Below are 26683 nucleotides of genomic sequence, written 5' to 3' on the forward strand. Positions count from 1 at the left end.
ATGGATACTGCTCATGAAGTCCTCTGCTCTGCTATGTCTATGCCTCAGATAGCAGTAAGGCTGGCCATCCCTACTGTCTACTCCTTTCTCTGTCCTGTATCTTCTGCCTTGGGAGGCCTGTGTGTGGGCCTGGAGTTGTGTCTTCTGGGACAATGCACACTTGAGGATCTGTGGCCTGTCATGGAAACACATGGAGCTGGGGCTATGTTCAAAACCACTTTTATTCCCAGTGTCACTGTCACAAGGCTGCCAGGCCACAGGCAGCCCCACTGGCCGTGCCATTGTGACTAAATCACCACCCGGAGCACCAGAGCAGCTCAAGCCCCACCCCCTTCCCCTGCCCTGCAGAAGCCTATCAATCCCCAGTTGCAAGCCCCCATTCTTTCCTGGTGGCCCTGGTCCCTCATGGGTACACACAGGACTCCAGAGATAGAGAGTTCCTGTGGCCATCAGCAACTCTTCCATGGACTGTGGAACAGTAGGAGCTGAGCCTATCTGTTGGAAGCTGAATCACTTCACCTCCAGGAGGCTTCACCTATGGGCCCAGGAAGTCCTCCTTCCGATAGCCCTTCTGCAGGGAACAGGGGACAGGGAGATCAGGACTGCCTTTGCTGTCCCTGAAATTCTGCCTTCCCCATAATGTTCTGGGCATAGCCTGGGCCCCTTTTCTCTGCATTCCAGGCTTGTGTCCCTCCCCTGGTGACCTACAAGCTTACACTGGACTCCATGCCCCAAGACCCTGTTCCCGGGCTCTGTTAAACATACCGCCCTGAAGTCACGGTGGAGCTTGCTGTACTGCCAGAGGTTGGCCAAGAGACTGGAGGCTGCCCGGGAGGACTTCTCACTGTCAGGGCTGGGGACATTCAAGAGGGTCAGGGTCAAGGCTAGGAGGTAGGGTGTACCTTGGCCATGTTGCTGTGGGTTGGGTTGTTCCTCACCTGTCCCTCTTTTTTTTGATGAAGACCAGCTTTCGAAGCCCATCAAAGTAGAGCAGGTCCCGGGCAGCAATGGGACTGGCTACCACCAGGTTGTTGAGTACAGCTATGATGTTGACCAGCACCTCAGCTGGGGGACACTTCTCACCCACACTGCCAGGAAGCTTCTCAATCAGGTGGCTCACTACCTTTGTGGCTGATAAGAGGTTAGATGGAGGCTGATGAGACATATTCCCTGCTGCCTTGGCACCCAGAACCCCTGCCTCCCCTGGGGGCTGGCACACACACCTTCCCACTCTATCTGACTTGCTAGCTGGAAGCCAGCTCCTTGGGAGACATGGGCTGTGTGCTGGACCAGGGGCAGAACAACTCACACATCTCATCCTTGTTCCTGGCATTCCGAGACAGGTTTCGGATGAGGCCAGTCAGTGAGCGCAGTTGGTTGTGATCAGCAGTGCGAACTCGGTCCAGCAATGGGTTCAGGATGCGCTCCTGTTCCAGGGCCAGGCGGCTCAGCACTCCTGCCCACTGCAGGGAAAGGCGGGAATGTGGTAAAGTCCAGCAGCACCCCAGCCCTGCCTCGAGATGAGGCAGAACCACTTCCTCACTTCTTGCCTGCTACCTCTGCCTAATCTGCAAACTCAGGACAAGACCAGGTAACACTTGTGCTCAGAATATCAGAACCCAAATTCACAGAACCCCCCCTGCCCTGTTCCTCAGGCTGAACGTAGGTCTTATTATATGTCTTACTCTTAGGGATCCTTTCCCCAACAGACCATGAACTCCTAGGGTGTGGTTCCCATCCATGTGCCCCATTGCATAGCACAGGACCGGGAATTGGGCTTGTCAGCTCACTGACCCTGCGGTCACCAGCGGTGATATTCTGTAGTGCCCCTGCAGCCGCCTCTGTTGTATGCCGGTTTAGTTCACAGCGCTGCAGCAGTCGGTTATACAGCCCCACAATCTGGGGGCTCCACAGCCACTCAAGGCCCTTGGGATCCTTAGACACTTCCGCAAAGGTGAGTGCATCAGCTGTTAGAGGAAGCTGTGTGGGAGGACACAGGGGTCAACCATGGCCAAGGGTGCACCTGAGGTCAGGGCATCAGGCTGGCACTCCTGTTCCTGGCCTCCCAGGTCTGTGCTCACCTCGCGCAGCCTCCTACTCTGTGGTGTAAAGCAGCCCACCACTTCACCAGGAGGTGCCCCCGTCATGTCCCTGCGGCCCCGGCCTTCAAGCCGCTGTAGTGCTGATGGTGGCATCTCATCATAGAGGCGGTAAGACAAGTTCCTCAGCACACAGACAGCATTTTCCACACTCTGCAGGGAACAGAGGGGGGTCAGAGTGGGCCGAAGCCCCTGGGCCCCCTTGGCTCACCAGCTGCCCCTCACCTTGTCCTCACACTTGCCCACGTCCAGGGCATGGTTGATGTAGGTGACCAGAGCATCCACTAGCCCATGGCACTCACGCATCTTCTGGCGAGTGGCCTGGGAGGCTGAGCTGAGGTTCCTGGGGATGGAGGCAGATCAGAGCTCCCCCAGGGATACCAACACAGTCACCCCAGGGACCCTAGAATGCCACCCTCAGGACCCTTAACTTGAAACCCCTGTCCTGGAGATGAAGTCATCAGGCACTGATCCTGACTTGGGACAGGCTCCTGTGCCATCCTGTTCCTAGACACCTACCAGACACTTCCGGCCCTGCCCTTCACTTTCCCCATTTCCCATCGACTTCTCAAAGGTTAGGAAGATGGATATCAGGACAAGGGACTTGATTTAGTGAGTCATAAAGCTCCAGGGTGTTCTGATATCTATGCTTGGTAGTCACACCTGGCCTCTCCCACTCTTGCCTCAGCCCCTAAACTTTTCCCTACTGGTTACTTCTCCCTGCAGGCTTGGATAACTGTCCTTGTCTAGGTGGCAAATGAACATACTTCTAGAAGCTTCCCTGATCCTTCTCTGGCACCCGGTTCCTTCCCCTCAGCATCTCCAGGCCCAGTGCCTCCACTTAGCATACCTGAGGAAGCCAGTAGCATTGTAGAATATCTCCGCCTCAGAGGCATTCTGCTGGATGAGGGGGGGCCCCCCTGCCCCTGACAGGGGGCTTAGCACCAGGTCTGTGAGCTGCTCCAGTGTATCTCGGGCTAGGCGGTCCTTCAGGTGGTCACTGGAGGACAGATTCCACAGGATCCCTGCACAAGAGGCGGGGCAATGTCAGCTCCCTGGCCCTTCTGCTTACCCTGAGGATGGTACGGAGGAGGCTCTCCCTGCTTCTTTTTATAAAAGATTTACTTCTTTTTTTTCCCCCCTGAGATATGGTTTCTCTGTGTAGCTTTGGAGCCTATCCTGGCACTCACTCTGTAGACCAGGCTGGCCTCAAACTCATAGAGATTTGCTTGCCTCTGCCTCCCCAGTCCTGGGATTAAAGGCGTATGCCACCAAGACCCGGTTTAAAGATTTACTTATTTTGTAAAGTATGTGTGTGTCCATGCATGGGTATATTATAAGCAAATGAGTAAGGTACCCGTGGAGTCCAGAAGAGGGTGCCAGATCACCTGGAGCTGAAGTTACGTGCAGTTATGAGCTGCCTGTAGGTGTTGAGAACAGAAGATGGGTCCCTTTGAAGAGCAGCAAACATTCTTTATTTACTGAGCCATTTTTTCAGCTCTTGCCCTCACATTTTCTTGGCCTTACTCTAGAGCTGCCCTGGAGAGGTCCTCAGTATGACCTTTGGAAGCATGGACAGGAACAGAGCAAGAGGAACAAACAAAGTGTAGGGGGATTTGAAGGCCTGGGAGTGGAAATGACTGGGGAGAGAGAGCCTTGGCTAGAAGATAATGCTCTGTTGTAGAGCACTTGTAGGCCCTGCTTGTATGCATGAAGCCCTGAGTGCCACACACAGCACCACAGAAAATAAGGGTAAAAGCCAAAAAAAAAAAAAAAAAGTTTTGTATGTGTGATACTTGCAATCCCAGAACTTAGGAAGCTAAAATAGAAGAATGGCTGTGAGTTTGAGTCCATCCTGGGCTACATGGAGAGACCGTCTCTCATAAACAATAGCCAGGCATTGTGGTACATGCCTTTAATCCCAGCATTTGGGAAACACAGGCAAGCAGATTTCTGTGGATCTGAGGCAAACCTGATCTACATAATGAGTTCCAGGTCAGTCAGAACTACAAAGTGAGACCCTGTCTCATAAACAGACAATATACACAACAATAACGTCAAGCACCAACAACAACAAGTTTAGTTTATTGTGATGGCTCATGACAGGCATGAGCCTTCACAGTAAGGTGTTTGTAGGTAGAAGGCCTAGGTAGAAGGATTGCCATGAGCTTATGGCCAGCGTCTAATACATAGTGAGACAGAAGCCAGTTTGGTGTGCAGAGTGGAACAATACAAATGGGGTGGGGTGGGCTGGGGACATGGCTCAGTGGTTAAGAGCACAGGCTGATCTTCCAGAGGATCTGGATTCATCTCCCAGCAACTACATGGTGTCTCACAATCATCTGTAACTTTAGTTCCAGGAGAGCTGAAGCCCTCTTCTCACCTCCATGGGCACTGGGCATGCATGTGGTATACAGACATTCATGCAAGCAAAAGATTCATATACATAAAATGAAGTAAATAAATTGAATATATATACCAACACGCACACAATTCAGGGGCTGGAGAAATGGCTCAATGGATAAAAGTGTTTGCTGCTCTTGTTGAAGACACAGATTTGGTTCCAATTACCTATATGGTTTTTAATGACTGTGACTCTAGTTTCAGGGAATCCAATGCTCTCTCCTGACACGTGCGGGTACCAGGCATATATAGGGTAAACGAAGACACATGGAGGCAAAAACTTCATATACATAATAAAAATAAACAAATCATTAAAAAATAAGGAAATAGGCCAGGCATGATGATGTCACCTATCTTTAAACCTAGCACTCAGGAGGCAGGCAGATCTCTATGAATTTGGGACTAGCCTGGTCTACATAATGAGTTTCAAGACAGCCAAGGCTACATAGTGAGTTCCTGTCTCAGTAAAAATAAATTAAAAAATGGGCTGGCAAAAAGGCTCAGCAGGTAAAGGTGCTTTCTGCACAAGCCCAATTACTTGAGTTTGACTCCCCAGATCCCATGGTTGAAGGAGTTGTCCTCTGACCTTCACACGGATGCCTGGGGCATGCATGGGTGTACACAAAATAGTAATAAATAAGATAAACAACAAAAAAACCCAACCCCCCAAAAAATTCAATATGGGACAGGGAAGGCATAAGATGAAGACAGATTGTTGAGAACAAGGAAGGGAAAGAGGGGAGTAGAGGAAGAGAAGAGCAGGGACAAGACAGGAGAGCGCAGAGGAGGGGACTGATGATGAAGCTGGAGGGACAAGGGTACCTGTAACGTTTTTGCGTAGCTCATCATCCTGCTCTCGAAGTGTCCGCAACAGTTCGAAAATGCCATTCTCTTCTACCAGAGCCAGCTTGTTGTCTGCATTGTCGTAAATAAGGTTGCGCATGGCACCTGTGGCATGGCGCTGCACCTCTTGGTTGGCGTGGTTAAAGAGCTTCACCAGTCTAGGCACCGCCTGAAGGCTGCGAGCCTGTGGCACATATATACAGGTGTATGTGGACATATGCAGACTGAAAATGCAGGCAGAAATGTCCACATGCATGGAAATAAGTGCATATGTCCGTAGGTGACCCAGATGGTGCAGGTGATATGCAAGTCTGTACATAACGTATGCAAATGTATTGGGGGGGGTGCAGGTGCCTGGAAATGGTGACTCTGGATGCTACAGGTGTATGCAGGACTGCGCATGCATATTCGGGTATATGGAGGTAATCCAAGTATATGTCTCGGATGCATATATGTGCCACAGGCGCCATGTATATGTGTGTAGGTGTATATAGGTGATGCAGGTATGTACAAACAGGGCATCTCTGCCCGTTCTCCGTTGAGGATATGGAGTGGTGAGGTTTGCTCAGCCAGCCTAGTGATCAGCAGGGAGGGCCAAGGAGCAGAGGTCAGAAGGGGTGGGGGCTGGTGAAGACAGTCATTAAGGGCATCTGGGGACGGTGGGACAGTCACCGAGAGATAACAGGGGACAGTCAGTGGAATATGTCACCTGCTTCTTGGCTGCTGCATCACTGTAGCACCTGTGCTGGATATAAGCCGCTCCTAGCACCTGCAGGTTGGGGTCTGAGGCCATGAGGTACTTGACTGCTGAGGGCAGGTCAATGTCATCAAAGCTGCAGAACCAGGACTTAGTCAGTGTTCAGGTAGACCTTAGGATTGGGCCAGGCTGTCCCCTCCCTGCTTCAAGCCCAGCTCCTTACCCACTGCTGAGCCTCTGCAGGGTGCGATGGCCTGTGTAGCTGTCCAATCCACGTACATCTGGCAGGTGACCTGAGTCAGCCAGGCTGAGACTGAGACTGCGCACAGATGGGGCTCGGGCCACGGGTTCCAGGCCGGTACCTGACACTGACCCAGTGACTCCACGGCTTCGGTGGCTGCTCTGAAATCTCTGCAGGGTTCGCATGGCGGGTGCACGGATGGTCCGGCTGGGTTGGCCCTCGGTTGCCTCTGGCCAGTCCAGGCCTCCTGCCCTGCTAGAGCCAGAGCTGGCCTGGCGCTCATAAGCATAGGCCCTGTAGGTGGAGGCAGCTGCAGGCTCCAGTTGCTCAGATACCACACTGTAGCGATCGTCCAGGCCCCCAGGCCCCAGCCTCAGCGAGCGCAGGGACAACGTGTCATAATCGGCTCTGCTGGCTCCTCCACCTCGCTCGTGGAAGGACACTGGGCGGGTGGGCATGGGTGGAGTGGGCTGGGCACTCCCATATCCCACAGCCCCAAAGGCACTGCCCCCATTGTGGGCAGAGCTCAACCTCCGACTGCAGCTCAGGTCCACGGCTGAGCGGGAGGACCAGGAGGCTGGGCTGTAGGCCGGCTTGGCGATGGGCCGGATGGTCTATGGGAGGGGAGGGCACAGTGAAGGGGTATCTGGGGTTTACCCGGTGTCCTCCCCTTCTGATACAGAGCTCCCAGCTTCCCCTGTGGAGCCTCCCACTCAGTGTGGACTGCAGAGCTAAATCCCTGACTCACCGAGGTCTTGTCTCCACTCAGGCCCTGGGATCGGGAGCTGAAGCCAGCCTGCATAGTGTGGTATTGACCCCTCGGCATGCCTGTGGACAGGGATAGTGACAGCCTGACCATGACAAATAGCAAAGTGTTGGCTTTTCTTCTCCCTTCTGCCAGAGGTCTCTGATCGTAACCCTGAGAGTCACATCAGACCCAGAGCAGGGAGGCCAAGTGGGCTTTGGGGCTAATGCCTTGCCCATGGTTCTACTGTGGCTGCGGCTTGGTTTCATTCAATCTGTTCTGGTAGGCCCCCTTTCCCTAGAACTCCAAAGTTCCTTCTCTGCTCCAAGGAATCCAGACTACTCATCTTACTGACCTCTGGCCTGCCTGGAGAATTCGCCAAGGTTCTCCATAAGCTGTCCAGTCCCCGCCAGAGTACAGCATCTGGCTCCCCCCAGAAAGCCAGCCCAGCCTGCCCCAACCCACAATGACCTCCTTTGAAATCCTCTTGTGCCCAGACTCCATCTGTACTACAGTCACAGGGTAGTGACATTGTGTAGGCCAAGGATGTAGTCTCTCTGGATCCATCTGCTCTAATGGACAGTGGGAGAGCCACCTGGTAGAGCCTGAGGCAGGGACCACACCTACCCATCCAGCTGCATATTAGCTGCGGACAGGGAGTCAGCCCAGCTCCGTGGTCAGTGGACAGAAAGGTGGGTGAGTGGGTGGGGAGGACTGGTCAGAAGCTTGGAATGATATGTAGATGAAGGGATTGGTGGGAAAGAGGGAGGTGAGAGGGTCACATAGGTGTACAGAAAAACTCGCAGCCAGATGAACAGAGAGATAGTGGGTGCAGAGGTGAGACCACCCAGGAAACATCATCCCAAGAGTGGATGGTAATATAGTGGGCAGGGCTCGGGTGGACTCAGCCTCTGCCAAGGGTTTTAGGAAGGGCTCCCTGAGCAAGGGCTACTACTACTACAGAGGTCAGTATGGGTATGGGGAAGGGGCCTTCACTCCTCCCAACCCTGCCCAGGGGGTGGACAGTCTGGTGTTCCCCAGATCCACCCAGGTTAATGAGGCTTCTGGGCAGGGGCTGTTAACCCTTTGACGCTAGTGAGGGCCAGCCTAGGGGGCACACCCCAGCCTGGGGACCTTACGCCCACCCCCAAATTACTATCCTCCTCCCCCTAATTGGCAGGGTATCCAGGTGGTAATTAACCCCTCCCTCTGTCCTCCCCCACCCCATGACCCCTGGGCATCAACTTGGCTCCAGTAAGGCTTATGCTCAGGAAGATTTCAGGCAGCAATCCAATTCCTGACCAGCCCTTCTGCCAGACAGCCCTCTCCCTCTGGCTAGTAGCTAGAGGCCAGAGGTGGACCACTGTGAACTGGGGTCTAGACCTCTGAACAGAGGTCTATTGTACTGTCTGAATTTAATGCCTGTTGTTGTAGCCTGGCAGGTAGGGAAATGATGTTTATGGAATGACTACCTTGAACCCAGCACATCTGAGTGACCCCTCTAACACACACACACACACACACACACACACACACACACAGAGAGAGAGAGAGAGAGAGAGAGAGAGAGAGAGAGAGAGAGAGAGAGAGAGACGCCCCTGAAGAGTACCCTGCAGGCTATTCTCATGAAGAGTATCTGGGTCACTCCTGGTAGGCCCAGTTCTGTAATTCCTCAGGGAGCCCCTGCTCCAGACAGACCTGGGCTCTATCTAGGATCATCGCTCTCTCATACAACTGTTAAACTCACTCCCATCTGGTTAGAAGGCACTCTGGCCTCTCTGTCTGGGACCTCAAGCGAGCCTGTGGTGATGAGGGAATGTATTGGGGGTTGCCAATAGGTGGGCCTGGTTGTTCTCCTTGAGCCTCCCGGGTTTTCCCAACTTAGAGAGTGGGGCACCCAGCCTTAGACCCCTGTCTTGGCTGGGGAGGAGGTATGCCCCACCCAGGCTGTTCCCCATGCCTACTGGGGCGGGGCGGTGACTCAGAGCAGGCCTCAGTGAGGTGAGTCAAGGCCTGAACCCCGAGCTCGTACGGCCTCTGCCCCTGACACCAACACTACTGCCCTAGCCACCTCTACCTGCCACTGTCACCACTACCACCTACATTACCCTTTGTTGCCCACCATGCCCAAGCTGGCGTACCTCTGGTGATCTCGGTGGCGCCATCAAGCTCGGTAGACCCATTGTGCCGCGACTGCTGGCCTAACTGCAGGAGGCGGGCTCGGACTTGCTCCTGGACTCTGGCAGCTCGAAGCCTATCAGCCTCCGGCCCCTCAGCACCCCGGCGATCCAGCTGCAGGTCCGAGGGCAGTGCCAGGGAGCAAACACCAGTCTCAGGCTGCAGGGCAGACAGCAGGAAGTTACCCTCCTGCATAGTGACAGGGGCGACTATCCACCCCACCTGTCCTGGGCCTCTTCCCAGTCTTGTCCCTCAAGGCTCAGTTCCAGAAGTCTCTTCCTGGCTGGCCTTCTTAGACAGACGCCCGCCCAGCCCAGAGCTTGGCTGGGGGCGGGGATACCTGGGCCAGGTGGGAGGGAGGGGCCTCTGCCTGCTTAAGGTGGAATTTGGGCGGAAGAACAGGCCCAGCGCGTCCTCAAGTCATGGCCCGGCCTTCTCTTTCCTCCTATCCGAGAACAGGGCCACAGGGACTTGGGTTCTACTTGCTCTCCGCCTTCCAAGCCCAGACCAAGCCCCGTGGGAGCCAGCGATCTAAGTTTGAGAGTAGGACAGGGAGCCTGTGGAGGCCTGTCACTCCAAGCCATATGAGAAGGGGTGTCCCAGTCTGGGGGTTGGGCGCTCTAGAGCATCAAAAACCAGGCAGCCTCCAAGACATCTGGGCCCAGGGCTTGGCGAAGTCCAGGCAGGGTTAGCATCCAGAGACAGTTTTGTGTTTATAGAGTCCTGGTAAAGGATAAAGAACTAGAGTGCTGGAATTTTTTAAAGTCAAAAGCAGCCCCATGAAGGATCTAAACCTGGGCCCTACAACTCAATAAGACTGCCCAGTGAGGTAGATAAATGTCCACCCAGTGACCTGCAAACCTAGAAACTCACTCAGCCTCTACCTCTACAGAGGCTTCAGAAGGGTTGCCTGGCCCTCTCTGGCACCTCTCCCCAGCTTCTGCCCCCCAGGCCTGGGGTGGGAGGCCCGTTCCCAACATATGAGTCAGGGCAGGCAGGCGGAGCCGCCCTAGGGGGTTGACTCAGAGGGGCCTAGGCTCAAGTCAGCGCCTGCCAGGCTGGGGGGCCAGGAGGTTGGGGGTGGGGGAGCTAGCTTAGAGAAAATGGGAGGGCTGGGAGTGAGGGGCATCAGAGCTTGTCCCTAGAAGGTCTCCCAAGCACCCCTGTCAGGTAGACTAGCTTGTGATTAGGCTTGGCAACCAGGTAGGTGTGTGGCGAGGGAGGGTTAAAGGAAAAGGCTAGGAGAACTGGAAGATGGGGACAAGTTGCCTCCGCATGCCCCATGTACTTCCCTTAAACATTCCTGGGACTCTATCCTAAGGCTCTGTCTTCCCAGAACCTAGTCCCTGGGCTCAGCTTGAACTCTGCCTCCCACACCAGGCCCTTAGCCTTGAGTCCCATCTTTTAAAGACATTTGCTTTAACAGCTTGTGGCTAGGAACAGAAGCCTGGAAGTGGAGAGTGCTCTGAGAAAATAGAGAGCATCAGAGACAAGGTTAGGGTGAGTAGGAAGGGCTGGAGGGTGGGAGTCAGAGGTTTCGGGGGTTGGGGGGGAGTATGGAGGGTGAAGCCCCTCCAGGAGAGACGCTGGCTTGGGTCTACTGGTCATGGGTGGAGGCAAGGGCTGGGCAACCTACCTTGCTGCTGGCCTGGATCCCACAGGCCCCTTGGCTCATTCTGGAGGCCACTGCTGTAGGACAACTCCTCCTGGGCTCCATCCGGGTCCGAGATCCTGTGGTGGGCTCCATCAGGGCCCAGCTCCTGTGGGCAACAGCTTCTGTTTGGAGATGGTACCGTGGGGGCACCCAAGGGTGGGGTGGGAACATTGCACACCCATCTCATCAGACCGGTTGCTTCCCTGGGAGACGTGTTTCGTGTGGAAAAATCCTGGGAGACAAGTTTGTGCGGCGCCGTGCGGCCTGGAGGCACACGCCTGGTCTGAAGAGGCCCGCCCTGCATGCCCTAGGTCTACCCAGAGCCCTACAGCAGCCAGGCTGGGGAGCAGAGGGGGCAGAGGGTTCCAGGAGAATGCAAGGTGGATGGCCTTAATCACACATGACTTCAGGGGGTTTAGGTGTGGCTGTAGCCAGACAAGGTGGTACCAGGCGAGCAGCTGGATGGAAGGCCTGTCATTTTGGGGGGTCCACTTGGCAGAGGGCTGTAGGTGCCACAGCTCTGACCAGTCTCCTTAAGGACATGGGGACTGAGAGCTGCGTCCACCTCTGAGGCTCAGTGTCCCTAAAAAGCTTGGAATCTTGGGTACTTCCTTTAATGGCTATATGGCTTAAGGGATCAGTAATGCTCACTGTGTCTGTTCCTCTCAGCCCTGTGTTTGGATCTGTATCTGACCCCTGTGACCAGCATCCCCTCAATTTCTTCGAGTGTTCCTCTCCCTTTTCTTGGAGACAAGATGGGAAGGATGCAGCAGGGCTTCCAGGAGGAGCTTAGAGATGGATGGTTGAATTTCTGCTATAATCAGGCTAGAACCTGGAACTCAGGGTCATGAAGAGTGAGTAAAGCTGTTGGTAGGTTCTCAGATTGGGGGGGGGAGTTCTGAATGGAGGAGGAGTGGGAGAATTTTGCTTGCTACATGTGGGCGGGCGCTTGAGGGAAGAGCTGGGGGAGGGATGCCGTGAGTGATCCTATGGGCTGGGAGACTGTGCTAGCATAAGCTGGAGGGACGAGCTTACAAGGAGTGGAAGTTGAATGCCCAGCAGAGTGTCAGGATAGTAACATCAGAGTTTCCCAAACACAATGTCATGAGTATGCTAGGGCACAGACAGGTTAAGGAGGTTCCTGGTGCTCATGAAGCCCGAGGGGCAGGGTGAGGGCATGCCGGCACTGCTTTGGGATGAGTTGATGAACTGGCTGGGTGTAGTAGCCTGACCTGAGACCTGCGGTGCACGTCCTTGTGCTGGTGATGTCCAGAAGTCTGAGAGTCATCATACCTGCTCAAAGACCACCTCTTTGACAAAGCCTGCTCAGCCTTGTCCCATAGGTGTCACTCTTTGTCCCCAGACATTATGGCCCCCTATCCCATCCTGGGCCCATGGATATGATGGTTTTGTCATCACTGCCCATGCTCCAATCCCAGACTTATGCCCCAGGGGTGGAAGGTAACCGAGGAGTGCCAGTTCAGGTCACCAACACATGTGGGGACATGTCCATCTGCCTGTCAGTCCATCCACATTAGTCCACTCATTGGTCAAGTTCACCGCTTCTTGTGCACCAGGCACTTCTGAAGGAGGCTCCTGTGACACGGCACCCAGGACTTCTCCCTGAGTATTCCCTTCTGGGCTTGCAGTGATGAGAGCACTGCAGGGTAATGGCCAGTTTGTGGCAAAGTACCAAAGCAGAACCAAGTACCAAAGACAGCAGCACAGTAATGAGGTAAAAATGGGAGGTCATGTGCTTGTGTGCTCGTGTGTGTGTGTGTGTGTGTGTGTGTGTGTGTGTGTGTGTGTGTGTGTGTGAAGTTAGCCTCTGTAGAAAAGGAATTAGGAATTAGGAGGGAAAAGTCGGGTGGCATCCTGCAGAAGGGGTGGTGATAGGAGGAACTGCCCCATGGCAGTGAGTGTGGCTAATGCTGACCCCTGAATGATGATGTACCTCTAGGCAGGGTGATGAGTTCTTTGTTCATACTCTGCCCTTAATCCTCACAGAAACCCCAGGAGAGTGGAGCTATGACTACCTCCATTTATAGATGGTGAAACCAAGGCTCCATAAGGCTAAACGAGTTTCCATCAATTACACAAATTGTAAAGCAAGCCAGAATTTGTCTCTGTCTCTCTGCCTCTGTCTCCCTCTCTCTGTGTCTCTGTCTTTCTGTCTCTCTCTGTGTCTCTGTCTCTCTCTGTTTCTCTCTGTCTCTGTCTCTCTCTGTGTCTCTGTCTCTCTCTGTGTCTCTGTCTCTGTCTCTCTCTCTCTCTTCCCTCTCTCTTTAGCCAGAATTTCGGGTTTCTCTGTGTAGCTCTGGCTGGCCCACAGTTCTCTATGTAGACCAGGCTGGTTTTGAACTCACAGAGATCTTCCTGCCCCTGCTTCCTGAGTGATGGGAATAAAGGCATGTGCCAGCACACGTAGCATCTAGAGATATTTCTAACTTTGAGTAGCAGCAGAATGGAGTGATCAGGGTGTTGCTCTCTGGCAGAATGGGGTCTTGGTAGAGTTGTTGATGGTCATCTCTGTCTGGGCCACTTCCTGGACACTTCCTCCAAGGAGACAGTCTGTTTCTCTTAGTGGTGGGGTTTCAGTCTGTCTTGAAGACAGCATCTTTGGTCCTGTGAGTCCCCTCCTGAGGCTACTGCCTCTATGGAGCTCTTGACTGGCCCTAGTGCTTGCTTGAGGATCGCTTTTTTTTTTTTGAGAAAGGCTAGGAGAAATTCCCTGGCTGTCTGGAATTTACTCTGTAGACCAGGCTGGCCTTAAACTCACAGAGATACACCTTCCTCGGGTCTCCAGGGTGCTGGGGCTAATGGCATGCGCTACCAGGCCTGGCTACTTGAGGCTCACATCTATTTATTTATTTATTTATTTATTTATTTATTTATTTATTTATTTCAAGACCAGGTTTCTCTGTGTAGCTTTGGAGCCTGTCTTGGAACTCACTCTGTAGACTAGGCTGGCCTCAAACTCACAAAGATCTGCCTGCCTCTGCATCCCGAATGCTGGGATTAAAAGCATGCACCGCCACCGTCTGGAGAGATCTTGCTGAGTTCCACAGCGAGCTACCTCCCAGGTTAGTATAACCTTCCACCACCCTGTTTTTGCCATGGAGGTCTCTTTGGAAACCCAGCGGCTTCGCTTGCATACATAGTGATCACTCTTGGGATGGTGTTTCCTTTGACTCTGGCCTCTGTTTACTTTAGGAAAATCTTCTTTTGTTTTATCACCTATTTTTCCCCCTTTCACCTCTCATGGTTTCTCTGTGCTTTGTCAGCTACTGTCTTTTCATGGGTCACTTTTGCAGTTCTTTTCTTTTCTTTTTTAATATTTTATTTATTGTGAATACAACCTTCTGTTTCCATGTATATCTGCACACCAGAAGAGGGCACCAGATCTCATAACGGATGGTTGTGAGTCACCATGTGGTTGCTGAGAATTGAACTCAGGACCTCTGGAAGAGCAGTCAGTGCTCTTAAACTCTGTGTCATCTCTCCAGCCCTTGTAGTCTTTTCTATACAGTTCTAGTTGGCTAGAACTCACCCTCTAAAGCAGACTGGCTTCTAACTTGTGTCCATCCTCCTGCCTCAGCCTCCTGAATCCTGGGATTACAGCTGTGTGCCACTATGCCTGGTTCTCTTCTATCTATGTTATTTAGCATTTCATTCTGTATGCTGGTGTTTTGTTTGTTTGTTTGTTTGTTTTTTGTTTTTTCGAGACAGGGTTTCTCTGTGGCTTTGGAGGCTGTCCTGGAACTAACTCTTGTAGACCAGGCTGGTCTCGACTCACAGAGATCTGCCTGCCTTTGCCTCCCGAGTCCTGGGATTAAAGGCATGCACCATCATCAATTTTCTAAATTTTCCTCAAATTATCTGTTTGTTCCCCAGTCCCCAGAGGGCGAGGAAAGCCTTTGCAGGCTTGCTTTTCCTGCCCACAACAAATGCAGTACCACTCAGATATACTACTTTCTTTTCTGGCCTAATTCATTATAGCACTTGCCATTAACTGATACTATGATGCTAGACATTATACTAGTGTGTCTTCTGGGTGCAGCACCCAACAGCACCACCCAGTACTGTGCTAGGATGTAAGTTCTCCAAGGATAAGTTCTGTCTTCTGGCTGGTGCTCATTGAAAACACTCCAGGAGGCACACACCTTTGGGAGCAGAGCACTGGTGGAGAGACAGGTGGATCTTTGTGAGTTAGAGACCAGCTGGGTCTACATGGTGAGAACTGGAACAGCCAGGGCTACCTAGAGAGACCCTGGGGGAGGGAGGAGGAGGAAGAGAGGGAGGGATGTGCTAATGTGAATTTATAGTGTGAGCATGGCCTGCTGGTTTGGGCTTCTGATACTAATCTGTTTCACTTTCCTTTTACTTATGGCTCCTTTTTTCCCCCTTTCCTTGTTGTTTGAGAATGTTTCTTTGTTGATATCATGGATTCTCCACCCCACTTTGACACAGTCTTGCTGTGTCAAACTCTAGACCTTCCTGCTTAGTGTCCTGAGTGGTGGAGCTTGTATGTGTGCATCATCATACCTGGTTTGTTGTTGCTGTTTAATATAAAAGGATTTTATTTTTATTTATGTGTATGTATATATATTTGTGTATGTGTGTGTGTACCTTGGGTCCTCTGGATCTGAAAGTTACAGGAAATTGTGAACTGACTGATGTGGATGCCAGGAAGCTAACTCAGATTCTCTGGAAGAGCAACAGTGCTTAAGCGCTGAGCTGTCTCTCTAGCTTATGTTTTGTGTGTACATGGGTGAATGTCTTGCCTGCATGTATGTATGTATTGTACCACATGGGTGTGTATGCCTGGTGTGTGTGGAGATCAGAAGAGGGTGTTGGATCACTTGGAACTGGAGTCCTGGATGGTTGTGAGCCACCATGTGGACTGGGAACTGAGTTCTATCCTCTGCAAGAGCAGCAAATGTTAACTGCCTACCCAGTTCTCCAGCCCAGCCCATATTATTATTTTTTTTAAGAGAGGTTCTTTTCTTTAACTGGTAGTACTTTATTTAAAAACATTTTTTATAAAGCTTTTGGGACAGGGTTTCTCCACGTAGCCCTGGCTGTCCTGGAACTCGCTCTGTTGACCAGGCTGACCTCAGACTCAGAGATGCCTCTGCCTCCCAAGTGCTGGGATTAAAGGTGTGTGCCATGCCACCCAGAATTGCACCTTCTTTTTTATTTTTTGAGATAGGGTCATATGTATCTGGGCCACAGAGATATGACAAATCTTTCTCCCAGCTGCTGGGATTAAGGGTGTGTGCCTGGCTTGTAGCACACCTGCTTCTTTTAATGTTTTTTAAAGGATATATATATATATATATATATATATATATATATATATATTGCCTACACACATATGTATGTGTACCAGGTGACCTGAGATAGCAAGAGGGTGCTGGATCCCTGATGCTGGGGTTGAGGATAATTGTGACTCACCTAGTGGGTACTGGAAGCTAGTGAACCCAGGTTGTCTGCAAGAGCAATAAGTGCTCTTAACCACTGAGCCGTCTCTCCAGCCCCTACAACATGTATTCTTAAATCCAATGCTTTTCTTGTAAAACATCTGTAACTAGGAGCACTTTCATCTGAACTAGATACAGAGAAGGCAATGTGGGTGACTGGGGGCTTCAGTGTGTCTGCTCTGGCTGTGTGGGTCGTCCCCTGTGGAGTGACAACTCAAGGTCACACTGGAAACTTGGTGTCTTCACATATGCTAGCTCAGCAACAGTTCCTGTGTGGGAAGGTCTCATGCAATGTCTGTTCTGAGTAGCTGGACTCCACAGAAACCAGGTGGAAACACAGAAGCTAAGGGCAGGAAGTGGGTGTGGGAGGGGAGGGAAGCTGCACTGCACACAGCCACCCTGGTAACCAGGGCTCTGCCTCACAAGAGAACAGTCACAGAGAACAAGTCAGAACTAAAAAAAATATTTCATTTCATTCTGAATAAAAAACAGAACAGACAGAACTCTTGTAAATTCTGAAAACAATGTCATTGCTACGGAAAATTTCACAGAAATCATCAGGGAGTGTGGGGACCAAGGTACCAGCCCTGCCATGAAGGCTGCCTATCTGGAGTCGCAGAAGAGGCTTGAAGGAACCAGTGCAGGCAGTAGTAGAGCCTGAATCAGGCTCAGGGTGCAGCATCTAGCTGCTGCCTCAAAACCCAGTGACACAGAGAGGGCTGCCGGGTCTTCAGGATCGCTGTGTGCGGGTACCTTTGTGGCTGCGTGTGGTCCACATGCCCCGCTTCGAGTGGTAGTGGTGGTAAAAGTGGCGCAGTCGAAGCCTCTCCACCTCCAGCCCTGCCTGCAGGACCCTGGGACGGGTGGGAGGGATGTCAGAGCCCTGGTTCAGGTGCTATGGCTCAGGGCTGCCCTGAGACTGCAGGGGCCTGGGGTGTGAGGGGCTCTTGGGAGTGGGGCTCTCCAATGGGAGGAAGATGAGATGTCTCAGCATGAGGTAGGGGAGGGCAATCACCTGTCCAGAAGTTCCCAGTCCTCGCCTCCCCACTGATCACGGAACTCCTCAGTGTTCATGCCTCCTACTCGGTCGAAGTCCGACTTATAGATACCAAAGAGGCCAAAGCCATTCACTTCCCAGTAACCTTGGGGTGGGGAGGGTGACGATCAGGCAGTGGTCCTTCATGTTTTCTCCCCACAGAGGACCTCAGCAGGAATTCCAAGAAGCCTCCTTATTTTGGAGACTCTTAGGGGCCTGGGTATTTGATCATAACCCACAGAGGAAAGGGTTGTATGAAAGCCGCACAACCCTGCGCTTCTGGATACTTACTATGAGCTACCGATAGGGTCCTGGGCTTACCCGGGAAGTTGCCTGGGGAACACTCAGGTCCTTACCATGTGGGTCCCACGGCGAACTCCCACATCCCAGGCGCATGACCACAGGGGCGAAGGCCAGCTTGCCCTCCACACAGTGCTTGCGGATGCTGTCCAGGATGTTAGGCGGGAAGTGGATGTGCAGGTCACAGAGGAAAACGATGCTGCTGGGGTCCTGTGGGTTGGGAGGTCTGAGCCCTGCCCACCTCCCCAAGGCGAGCTCAGCACCCTCATTTCTCTCCCTGAAGCCCTTGACTGGCCCACAGACCTCCACTGCGTCCACTCCAGTTTGCAGGCCCGCCGAGCGTTCAAAGTTTCCAGTTCGTTTCAGGTACTGGTACCTGGGGAAGTGAAGGGGTCACAGGGAGGTAGATGGAAATCAGCACAGCCCACCCCCCACTCAAGATCGTTGGCCTCACTAGGTGGTGGCGGCAGTCATTACCGAGGTAGCTGAGCCACGCGCAAGGCCCGCTCCACATCCATGTCCTCGCTCTCAAAGTCCACTAAGATGATGTTGAAGTTGGAGTCCCCTGTGCGCACGTGCAGCGCGGTCATATCTGCCAGGAACTGTACCACCCAGCGAGCCTGGTTCTTCACTGGAAGAGAGGGTGCCACTGAGCCAGCGTGACTGGACAGCATGGTTTCTCATTTGGAAGATGCTTTTCACAGTCACCTATGCCCTTGGTATCCCACACCAGCACCGAGGCATACATACCTGGCACAATGAAGTGAACCATGACATCCTGACGCCAGGCCAGATGCAAGGGCCGGCAGAGCTCTGGGCGACTGTCTGGGCGGATCGAGGCGGCAGGAGGGGGCTCAGGGCTTTCTCCATACTCATCCCCGATACGTGCTCCAGGCAATCGCAGGAAGACATACTCCGATAGACGCTGGCGGCTGCCTCCGCGCTCTTGCAATTCCAGTTCCAGGAGGAAGCGGCTTCCACGTGCAGAATCCCGGCGCTTCTCCACGTTGACAATGCGCAGAAGAGAGAAGCGCCTGCCAGGCAGGGCTGATTAGCCAAGGGGCATAATTCCATTTAACACCCTCTGCCCTGCCCACTTCACCCCAGAACCACAGCCTCAGACTGCATATAACACCTGCAACCTGCTCCATCCTCCTCAGACACAGGTTGACCTTCCCATATCTCCCTTTCTCAGTCCAGCAGTTAAGTAGGGAAGGCTGCACTAGGAGGTGCTGTGAGCCCAGATTGTCATGGTCTCCCAGATGACTTCCTTGCCTGATTTTCTTTATCCTGGGGTGCTGTCTCAGTCCTCTCCTGCTATGATTAACCTCCTACAGAGCTGTCAGGAGGATGATGATGGTCCTCCCCTGGGGGCACCCCATCTCCAGCAGGCCCCTCCATTTTGTCTCAGGCAAGAGTTCTCAGACCTGGGGCTACTCACTCTTCTTCCTACCTTCTTGTGCCGGTTAGTGCTTCTCTACAGTAACCCATCAGTGTGACTTCAGATGGGACCAGACTCATGTGTGTGACTCACTGCCCACCCCAAGTCAGAAACCTCTGCCCTCAAAACCACTCTTGGTTACTCCTTGGGGCTACCCACACCCTAGCACCCAGATGTGCAAAAGTGAGGTTATGCCTTGACCACTCAGGGTAGACAGTCCAGTAAAGAGACCATGGAACTGTCCCCACAAGCTGCTTTCAGGAAATCTCTGAACTACATGGGACTGTCCTGCATCCCTAATGATGAGAGGGCCTTAGGCTACCTCATCACTGCCCTGTTTGAGGACTGTCACGTTCTTGTCCTTTGGAGCAGCAGCACACCTATGTACAGTCACCATCCTGTTCAAAACTTCCCGTTGAGCCTGGCTCCTTCTTTCCATTGGCTAGACACCTTGTCTTGATGTCCTTGATTTTTTTCAAGGCCCACACAGGTTTCTACCTTTCCTCAAGGCTGACAATGTACAGAGCAGACTCTCATAAGAACTCCCTCAAAGACAAATTATGATCCTAATCTCCCTCAAAATGGGGTAGAATCTTGGATTCCTAAAACCTGAGAGGCCAAGGGGTCAGTGGGACAAGAGCCCTAGGCTCTCTCCCTTGAGTTAGACATAGTCCCCTAGACCCTACAATGCTCTATGAGGAGAGCTTTTGGTGGTCCTGAGCTCAACCCTTCAGTGTCTCTGAACCCTGAAAAGACTGCCTGTGACCTGGCTGAGCCTGAAAACTGTTCCTTGTAGTCTGGATTCATCCTAGAGTCTAGGTTCAAGGTGATGGATTTGGGGCTTGGCAGTGAAGGGATATGAAGCCAGTTTTGAGTGGAGCTCCAGAGAGCCCTTCAACCTGGGCAAAGCAGAACAGTAAAACACTCCTCACTGGAGAAGGAAAAGGGGGTCAGAGAGCCGCTGAGAGCCAAGGAAGGTCTGAGGTTCCTGCGGGGAACAGCATGCCCTCTCTCCAAGCAGCAACCTGCCCCATACCCGCCATGGCGTGCATTAAGCCGCTCCATGTACTGAGCCACCACATCCACCGCCTCCGCCTCAGGAAGCTGCAGGTTCCCCGAGACGTTGCAGCGCAGGTCGTTCCAGTCAGAACGCAGCAGCTCGAAGTCCATGGCACCCACGCTGAATGTGCGCTGCCAGTTAATGGCATCCTCGCGCCAGCGGCCCATGGGCCGCCCAGCAGCCTGTTCCTCCTCTTCCTCACTATCTTCTGATGTAGCCTCATCACCAGGGGCCCCATCATCCTCCCCTTCTTCACCCTCTCCAGGCAGCTGTGGCCTGGACACCTGAGACAAGCTCAGGAAGGAAGTCACAGGCTGTGTTTCCGCTGAGGAGTTCAAGTCCACTGTGGGCACCATGAGTCCCTGACCATGCAACTGGCCCTCTTGGCCTCCCTGGGTGGTCTTTGCCCTGACTGGGGGCTTTAGTTCTGTGACCTTGGAGCCACTGGTCCTATAGCCCTGGGTCCGCGGTGGATGTGGGGGTGTCCGCAGCTGCACTCTGGGCAGAGGCTTGGGGTGTAGGAAGATGCCAGGGAAGGGCGGCCAGGGTGAGTCTCTCAGTGCCCTTGGGGAAGTCCGCTGTCCAGGTCGCACCCTGGTCACATACACCTTTGAGGGAGACTTCTCCACAGTTCGGGGAGGTGGAGCTCTCCCCAAGAAAAGGGGCAGGGAGCGTGAGGCCCAATTCAGTGCCCGGGAGTGTCTGGGGGTCTGCTCATCCAGAGGACTGGTCATGGGTAGGGTAGGGGTGTCTGTAGTTCCAGGGGAGGCTGTTGGGGTGGGGGTCTTGTGACTCTGTCGTAGGGATGCATCAGTGGGCTCCAGACTGTCTAACAGTTCCTGCTCATCCTCGTCATCAAGGAAGTCTGTAGAGAGTGTCTGGTAAGTAAAGTAAGTATCTGGCAGATGGGTGGGAAGACAGCAGGAGTGGGGCACTCACCATCCGGGTTGAGGAAGAGGAAGGCTCTACGCTGAATTTCTTCATCTTCCTCTCCTTCCTCCTTGTCCATCTTCATGTATTTATAGAACCCAAACCTGAAGGAGAAAGGGCATCAGAGACCTTCCTCATTGAGGCTCCTCCTCCTCACTTCTGATAGGACAACCCCCGCCCCCAACCTACCTTTCCAGGTATAGTGGGGACTCACGGTAGAAGCACTTGTTGTCTGTCTCCATGTGAGTGAGGCGGGTGTGGTCATTGGGATAGATGAAGGACAGGTACACCTGTAGGCGGGGCCAAGAGCTTAGGGGCAGGGCTTGGGGGAAAGGGTTGCTTTAGGAAGCCTCTCTCGCTGGGCACTTACAAACTGTAGTCCTTGGTATCTGGCTATGGGAAAATCCTTGAGGACATAGGTAGGCGCATAGGCACAGGGCTCCAGTACATTCTCCAGGCTCAGAGGTTCCATCCGAGGAGCTATAACAAAAGAGCGGTCACTTGGTGGCCTGGCCCTCACCCCACTCCATCCTTACCCTCCTCCGGAGCCTCCTCTCACTGAGGAAGAAGGTGTCCCTGGGGTCTGGCTGCAGCATGTCGGCACTGGGTTCCTCGTGTGGTGGGTATCCCCCTACATGGCTGGCTGGAGACTGAGGCACGTGGGTCACATGGTCCATCTTCAGAGATGACTCATCTGAGAGTAGAAGGATGTCTGGAACTTGAGCCTACCCTTCCCTATCCCCATGCTGAGCCCATCAGAACCCAGCCATTCCCCTGAGGAAGTACCCAGCCCGCACCTGTGTACAGGGATATGTGAGCAGAGCCAATGATCTCGAACTTCAGACCAGGCAGGAAAGCTCGCCACTGGGGGTGTGGGGATAGGAAAGAGGTTGGGTCATGGTAGGCAGCTTTCCTTAGTTCAGGGGTGAGGGACTAGAGAGTGAAAATCCTCCAAGGATGTAGGAAGCTCAGTGGGTAGAGAGGGAGGGAGGGGGTGCTTAAGGAAGAGGCACCTGACAGAAGCCCCAAAAGGTTGAGGGGCTCCAGGGGAGCAGATCCAGGCCCCATCCAACTTCCTTCCCTCCCTCCTCCTTTTCTCCAAGGATTGCTGGTTATAAACTATGACCCCATTTTCTCTCTGGCTTTGCATGTTGCCTTCCTGAGGCCAATGCTGGACTCTTCCTTGGCCCCAGACCTAAGACCTGCCACCAGATGGCCTCCCCATGCCCCAGCTCCATGGTTGCTCCTGAGTCTCCCTGTAGACGTGTCCCTCCCACCTCTATAAGTCTGGGGTTCTGGGGGGCTGACTCTGCACTTCTGTTGCCAGCTTATCTTAGACCGTTATACCAACACCCCTGATTCCCTAGGACCATCAAAACTCCAAGTCTCCATGCTACTGAGTTGGGGTGACATGTAATATCCTACAGTGCTGAGGCTGAGAACCCCCATTCCTACTGTGGTCACTGCACCTCGTCCTCCAGGCTCTTCCATCTTGCTGCGAAACCCTTCTCCCTACCTCCCAGCTACCCGTCTTTCTTCCCCGTGATGGCTGATACTGATTTTCCACCAGACAGGATATACAATCACTGGAGACAAACTCCTGGGCAAGTCTGTGAGGGATTATCTAGATGAGGTTAATCAGGGGAGAAGACCTACCCTAAAATGTGAGCAGTACCATTCCATGGACTGTGGTCCAAAACTGAATAGAAAGGAGAAAGTGAGCTGAGCACCAGCCATCCATCTCTCTCTGTTCCAGACTGCAGATGCAATGTGACCAGTTGCCTCACACACCTGCCGCCAGGACGCCCCCTCCACAATGGCCTGAACCCTCAAACTTCGAGCCCAAACAAACCCTTCCTTAAGTTGCTTCTTGCCAAGTACTTAGTTACATCGATAATCATGGCAATAAAAAGGTAACAATATACTTTCCAAGGTTCTACCTCTTAGCTTCCCAATGTTCCACAGAGGCCAGAGGGATTCCTGGCATGCAAACCTCACTGCTCCACTCTCACACATAGTCTGAGCAGTTCAGCACCAGCATTTACAGGTCTGGCCTGATCTGGTTACCAGACTTCTTGGAGTCTCAGATGCTAGAAAATGGGGGCCAGTTCTCCAGGTACAGACTTTACATGCTATACTTCCTGCTGTACACTTTCTTTCCCACATCTCCTGGTGAAGGGTCACTTTTCAGTGTAGCCTCTCTGAGCGTCACAACGTGCCCTCCGGACCCTGAATATCTGCTTTATCTCCTAGACTGGAAATCCCTTTGGGCTTTGGACCACCCTGCAGTGACTGTCCAATAAGGACATGGGAAGTGGATGGGAGAGCTGTGGTCTTTGGAGCTCCTCCAGGGGGCAGGCCACACTCACACCCACTTCCACGTGGTCTGAGCCCTTGTCGTCTTGCTTGTGAAGCAGTTCAAAGTAGTATCTCCGGGAGGCCATGAGCCTGTGGACATAAGGAGTTGGGGTTGTCTCCCACCAAACAGATTAAGAGCCCGGAGAGTGGAGAAGGACTCTCACATCCCTCTAGGAGGGTCCCTCAGGAAGATGACACTTTGTGTAGTATGGGCAAGGGTGATACCCAGCCTCCCTCTCACATGCCAACACATATGTAATACACATGAGATGCATGCACCCTTAGTTACTCACCGCCGAGGCTTAGACACCTGGGAGCTGAACTTGGTGAATTCTCCAGGTGCTGTCCATTCAGAGCCAGTCTAGGGAAGACACAAGTGGGGGTTAGAGGAGCGATCACTTTTTCCTTGTGGGCATCTGACACATTCGGTCTGCATTTTTAAGAGGCTGCAAGAGGCCCAGTGGAGACAGGTGTGGTGCTGATAGAGGAGCTAGGGCAAGAGGGCAGAACCTACCTTGCCCACAAAGGCTACAAGCTGGGCAGCAGCTGGGCTCTCATCCAAGCTTAGCCAGAACTCAGAGTTGTCATCCGAAGCCACAGAGAACTGGATGTCTCCTAGTCCATGGGACAGAGGCTCAGGAAGCTGGACTGTTCAAGACATCATGTCCCTGGCATACCCCACCTACTCACCATCTCTGGCTGGGTGGATGAAGCCGAAAATCCGGAGTCCATAGTTCTTCCACTTAGGGGACACAGCTAACTTTGTCACAGTAGTGCGAGTCTGCCAGTAGTGCAACAGCCATCGAATCACAGTTCATTGCATGCCATGCCCACTTTGCCCACCCATCCTTTCCTGAGGTACTTACATGAGGAAACAGCGGGAAGTGTAGGTTCCTTCTCAAGTGGCCCACAGCACCTCCACACCAGTCCTCAAATACATGCAGGTTCACCTGACCCTTGAACTGGGGCCAGAGGGGACTTTAGCTGTTATACAGACTGCCTCACCCCTCTTCCTCCCAGCCCAGCCCCAGGCCCATTCAACCCAACAGAGCTCACCTCTTCCCGCCATGGAGGTGTCTGGTGGGTGAGGTTCAGTGGTGGTGGCTTCCTAGCTCCTCCAGGAAACAGCATGTTTGGAACCCGCCCCTCAGGCTGCAGGAAAGGGTAGCCATGTCAGAGTTCTAAAGGCAGGAAATGTCACAACTGCACAGTCCATCTAGGTACACACAGCAAAGCAGAACTTCACAGTCCCACTTATGCATATCACCTAAGTCCTCTCCACATAGACACCCCCAGCCAATTCGCCCAGGCAGATATGCACTGAAAGACACACAACATAAGCAGGTCACCCATTACCCAGACACAGTATCCAGGCTGGGCTGCTGAAGCTCACATACAACTCCTGGCTCTATCCAGGAGAGTGACCTCTTGTGCATAGTTATTTCTGGTCACCGCTTACCGCCTGCTCCTCTTCATGACTTTCACTGGAGTCCTCTGCCCTCTGCGTGGATGATACCAGTCGGACACCCCTGCTGTCTGTCACACCAGTCAGCTTCTCACCATCTGCAAGTGGCATGTGAAGTGTGTCAGGGCCCAGACTCTCTAAGGTCGGTATCTTTGTTGTTAGGGTCAGCTGGAGGGGTGGGGGCAGGAAGAATTGCTGAAGCTCCTGAACTTATGCTCCTTCATTTGGGGGCCCTTCTAGAACCCACCTTGGGTGGGCAGTGCAAAGTAAGAGTCCTTCACCAGCTCTTCTCCATTCCCAGATGAACGCTGGGAGCAGGACAAATATACACTCAGGATACTGTGAAACTACAAGCGCACCCCTATCTGGTGATCTCCTGAATGGCTTTGCCTTGGGAAGAATTGCAGATAGCCTAGCACCCTTGGTGCCTTTCCCATGTGCTAGGGTGTTTGCCTCCTGACTCTCCCCAGGTCTATATGAAGAAATGTCCACAACTGCCCCTCCAGTTGGGGGTAGACCACCCCTGTACCTTGTTTTGTCCCACTTCCTGGACCTTCTCTCTAAGCTGTGTGACTACTGCATGCCTGGGTGTCCACTCTTTTGGACATGAGTCTTCAAAGGCAGGCTTATCCCAGTCCTGTCCCTTCTGGTGCTCCCAGGAATACTTCCTGTTTTAAACTATGCTTTGCACCCACATCGGCCCTTTGGTGCAGATCTCAGAAGTCAGGCTCTTGTGCAGGCACAGCTGATACAGATATCAGATGTCTCTAGGTGAGGGCTGCCTGTGGTCTCCTCCCTTGAAATTCCTGTGGTGCCTCTCACTTGCTTCACATTTAGATCCTTTCCTGACCAGACAGGAAGTGAGCAACCAAGACTTGCACGGTCAAATTCCCAGAGCCTGGTCTGTATACCCACAGCCCATCAAGCTAAGTCCAGGCATCTGGAGTACAATGGGAACCTTCTGTAGTGGGGTCTCAGCCCAGGCCACCATCACCATCTTGCAGGAGCTAAGCCTCAGCACAGAGGGTATGCGGACAGGCTTCTGCCTCAACCTGACTTGGAGAAATCTGGAAGCAGAGGTTGCTGGACACCCACTGAATGTTGCCTGCACTGAAGCCTGACTACAGTTAGAAAAGCCTTAGGCACATGCAGCTGCTCAGCTTCTCACAGGCCTTGTGGGATCCCAGGTGGCCAGACAAGAAATGGGCTTCAGCCCAGAGTAGTGGGGGGGGGGGTTCGGGGGGCCCATCTGGGCAGCCCAGGTTGCTTCTAGCAGTGCCACTGGGCAGCACTGATCTTCCAGGATCCAGAATAGATTCAGAATAGGAGCAGTCTGAGCTAGCTGCCCTAATGACCCAACCTTCAGCACTGGGGCTCCCTGTCTTCACCCCTTCCTGGTTGGTGTCAGAATCAAAATGCTCAGGAAGTCAGCCAGGAAGGGAGGCCTGTGGCTGTTGAGAAACCCACAGGGGAGAGCTGTCCCGGGCTGGGGTTATTAGGTACAAGGTCAGCTCCGGATCCAGACCCATCAGCTCACAGCTGAGGCAAGGCTTCTCTTAGGGATAGAGTTGTGCCAGGATTATCTTGAGGATGTCACAGTCATAAGGTACATGATTGGGATGACCTGCAGACTTTCTTTGGGGCTGGGATCTGTCTCGGGTCCTTGGCCCAGAATCTAGTGAAAGATGTATGGAAACAGGTGTCAGGCACACGAGGAGACAGAGGGCCTTCTGCTGGTAGAAGACGGGAG

At 53.0% G+C, this 26683-nt stretch overlaps 2 protein-coding genes and 1 long non-coding RNA gene across 9 annotated transcripts; 1 reads left to right on the forward strand and 2 right to left on the reverse strand.

The window, feature by feature from the left end:
• Nucleotides 1-203: 203 nt before the first annotated feature.
• Pkp3 (plakophilin 3) lies at nt 204-11643 on the reverse strand. Of its 4 annotated transcripts, XM_027409006.2 has the most exons (15): nt 11512-11643; nt 10843-10966; nt 9170-9365; nt 7032-7111; nt 6266-6897; nt 6055-6178; nt 5325-5529; nt 2950-3124; nt 2325-2442; nt 2082-2252; nt 1795-1980; nt 1310-1463; nt 939-1131; nt 766-853; nt 204-571 (listed from the first exon to the last, which is right to left on the reverse strand). In XM_027409006.2, the coding sequence occupies exons 2-15, from the start codon at nt 10951-10953 to the stop codon at nt 536-538; spliced, it is 2469 nt and encodes an 822-aa protein (XP_027264807.1). In that variant the 5' UTR covers nt 10954-10966; nt 11512-11643; the 3' UTR covers nt 204-535. The 4 variants fall into 4 exon arrangements, with proteins under 4 accessions (XP_027264807.1, XP_027264806.1, XP_027264809.1 ...); XM_027409005.2 differs by having other exon boundaries at nt 10843-11533; XM_027409008.2 differs by lacking the exons at nt 10843-10966; nt 11512-11643 and adding an exon at nt 10080-10191.
• Nucleotides 10259-23034, forward strand: LOC113831101. Of its 4 annotated transcripts, XR_004769070.1 has the most exons (7): nt 10259-10409; nt 10633-10706; nt 11530-11714; nt 17963-18045; nt 18137-21070; nt 21206-21307; nt 22867-23034. It is a non-coding gene; the product is annotated as an uncharacterized LOC113831101 (long non-coding RNA). The 4 variants fall into 4 exon arrangements; XR_003484016.2 differs by having other exon boundaries at nt 10259-10706; nt 11530-11730; XR_004769069.1 differs by having other exon boundaries at nt 10259-10706.
• Nucleotides 16804-25092, reverse strand: B4galnt4 (beta-1,4-N-acetyl-galactosaminyltransferase 4). The gene is made up of 19 exons (XM_035442120.1): nt 24928-25092; nt 24525-24620; nt 24335-24430; nt 24159-24249; nt 23983-24083; nt 23762-23829; nt 23480-23558; nt 21908-21974; nt 21670-21804; nt 21481-21590; nt 21300-21400; nt 21120-21214; nt 20157-21045; nt 18430-18713; nt 18157-18310; nt 17983-18055; nt 17736-17889; nt 17359-17485; nt 16804-17197 (listed from the first exon to the last, which is right to left on the reverse strand). The coding sequence occupies exons 1-19, from the start codon at nt 25042-25044 to the stop codon at nt 17074-17076; spliced, it is 2961 nt and encodes a 986-aa protein (XP_035298011.1). The 5' UTR covers nt 25045-25092; the 3' UTR covers nt 16804-17073.
• Nucleotides 25093-26683: the final 1591 nt, after the last annotated feature.

This window comes from Cricetulus griseus, chromosome 3 (genome assembly GCF_003668045.3).
Source record: "Cricetulus griseus strain 17A/GY chromosome 3, alternate assembly CriGri-PICRH-1.0, whole genome shotgun sequence".
NCBI classification, from domain to species: Eukaryota; Metazoa; Chordata; class Mammalia; order Rodentia; family Cricetidae; genus Cricetulus; species Cricetulus griseus.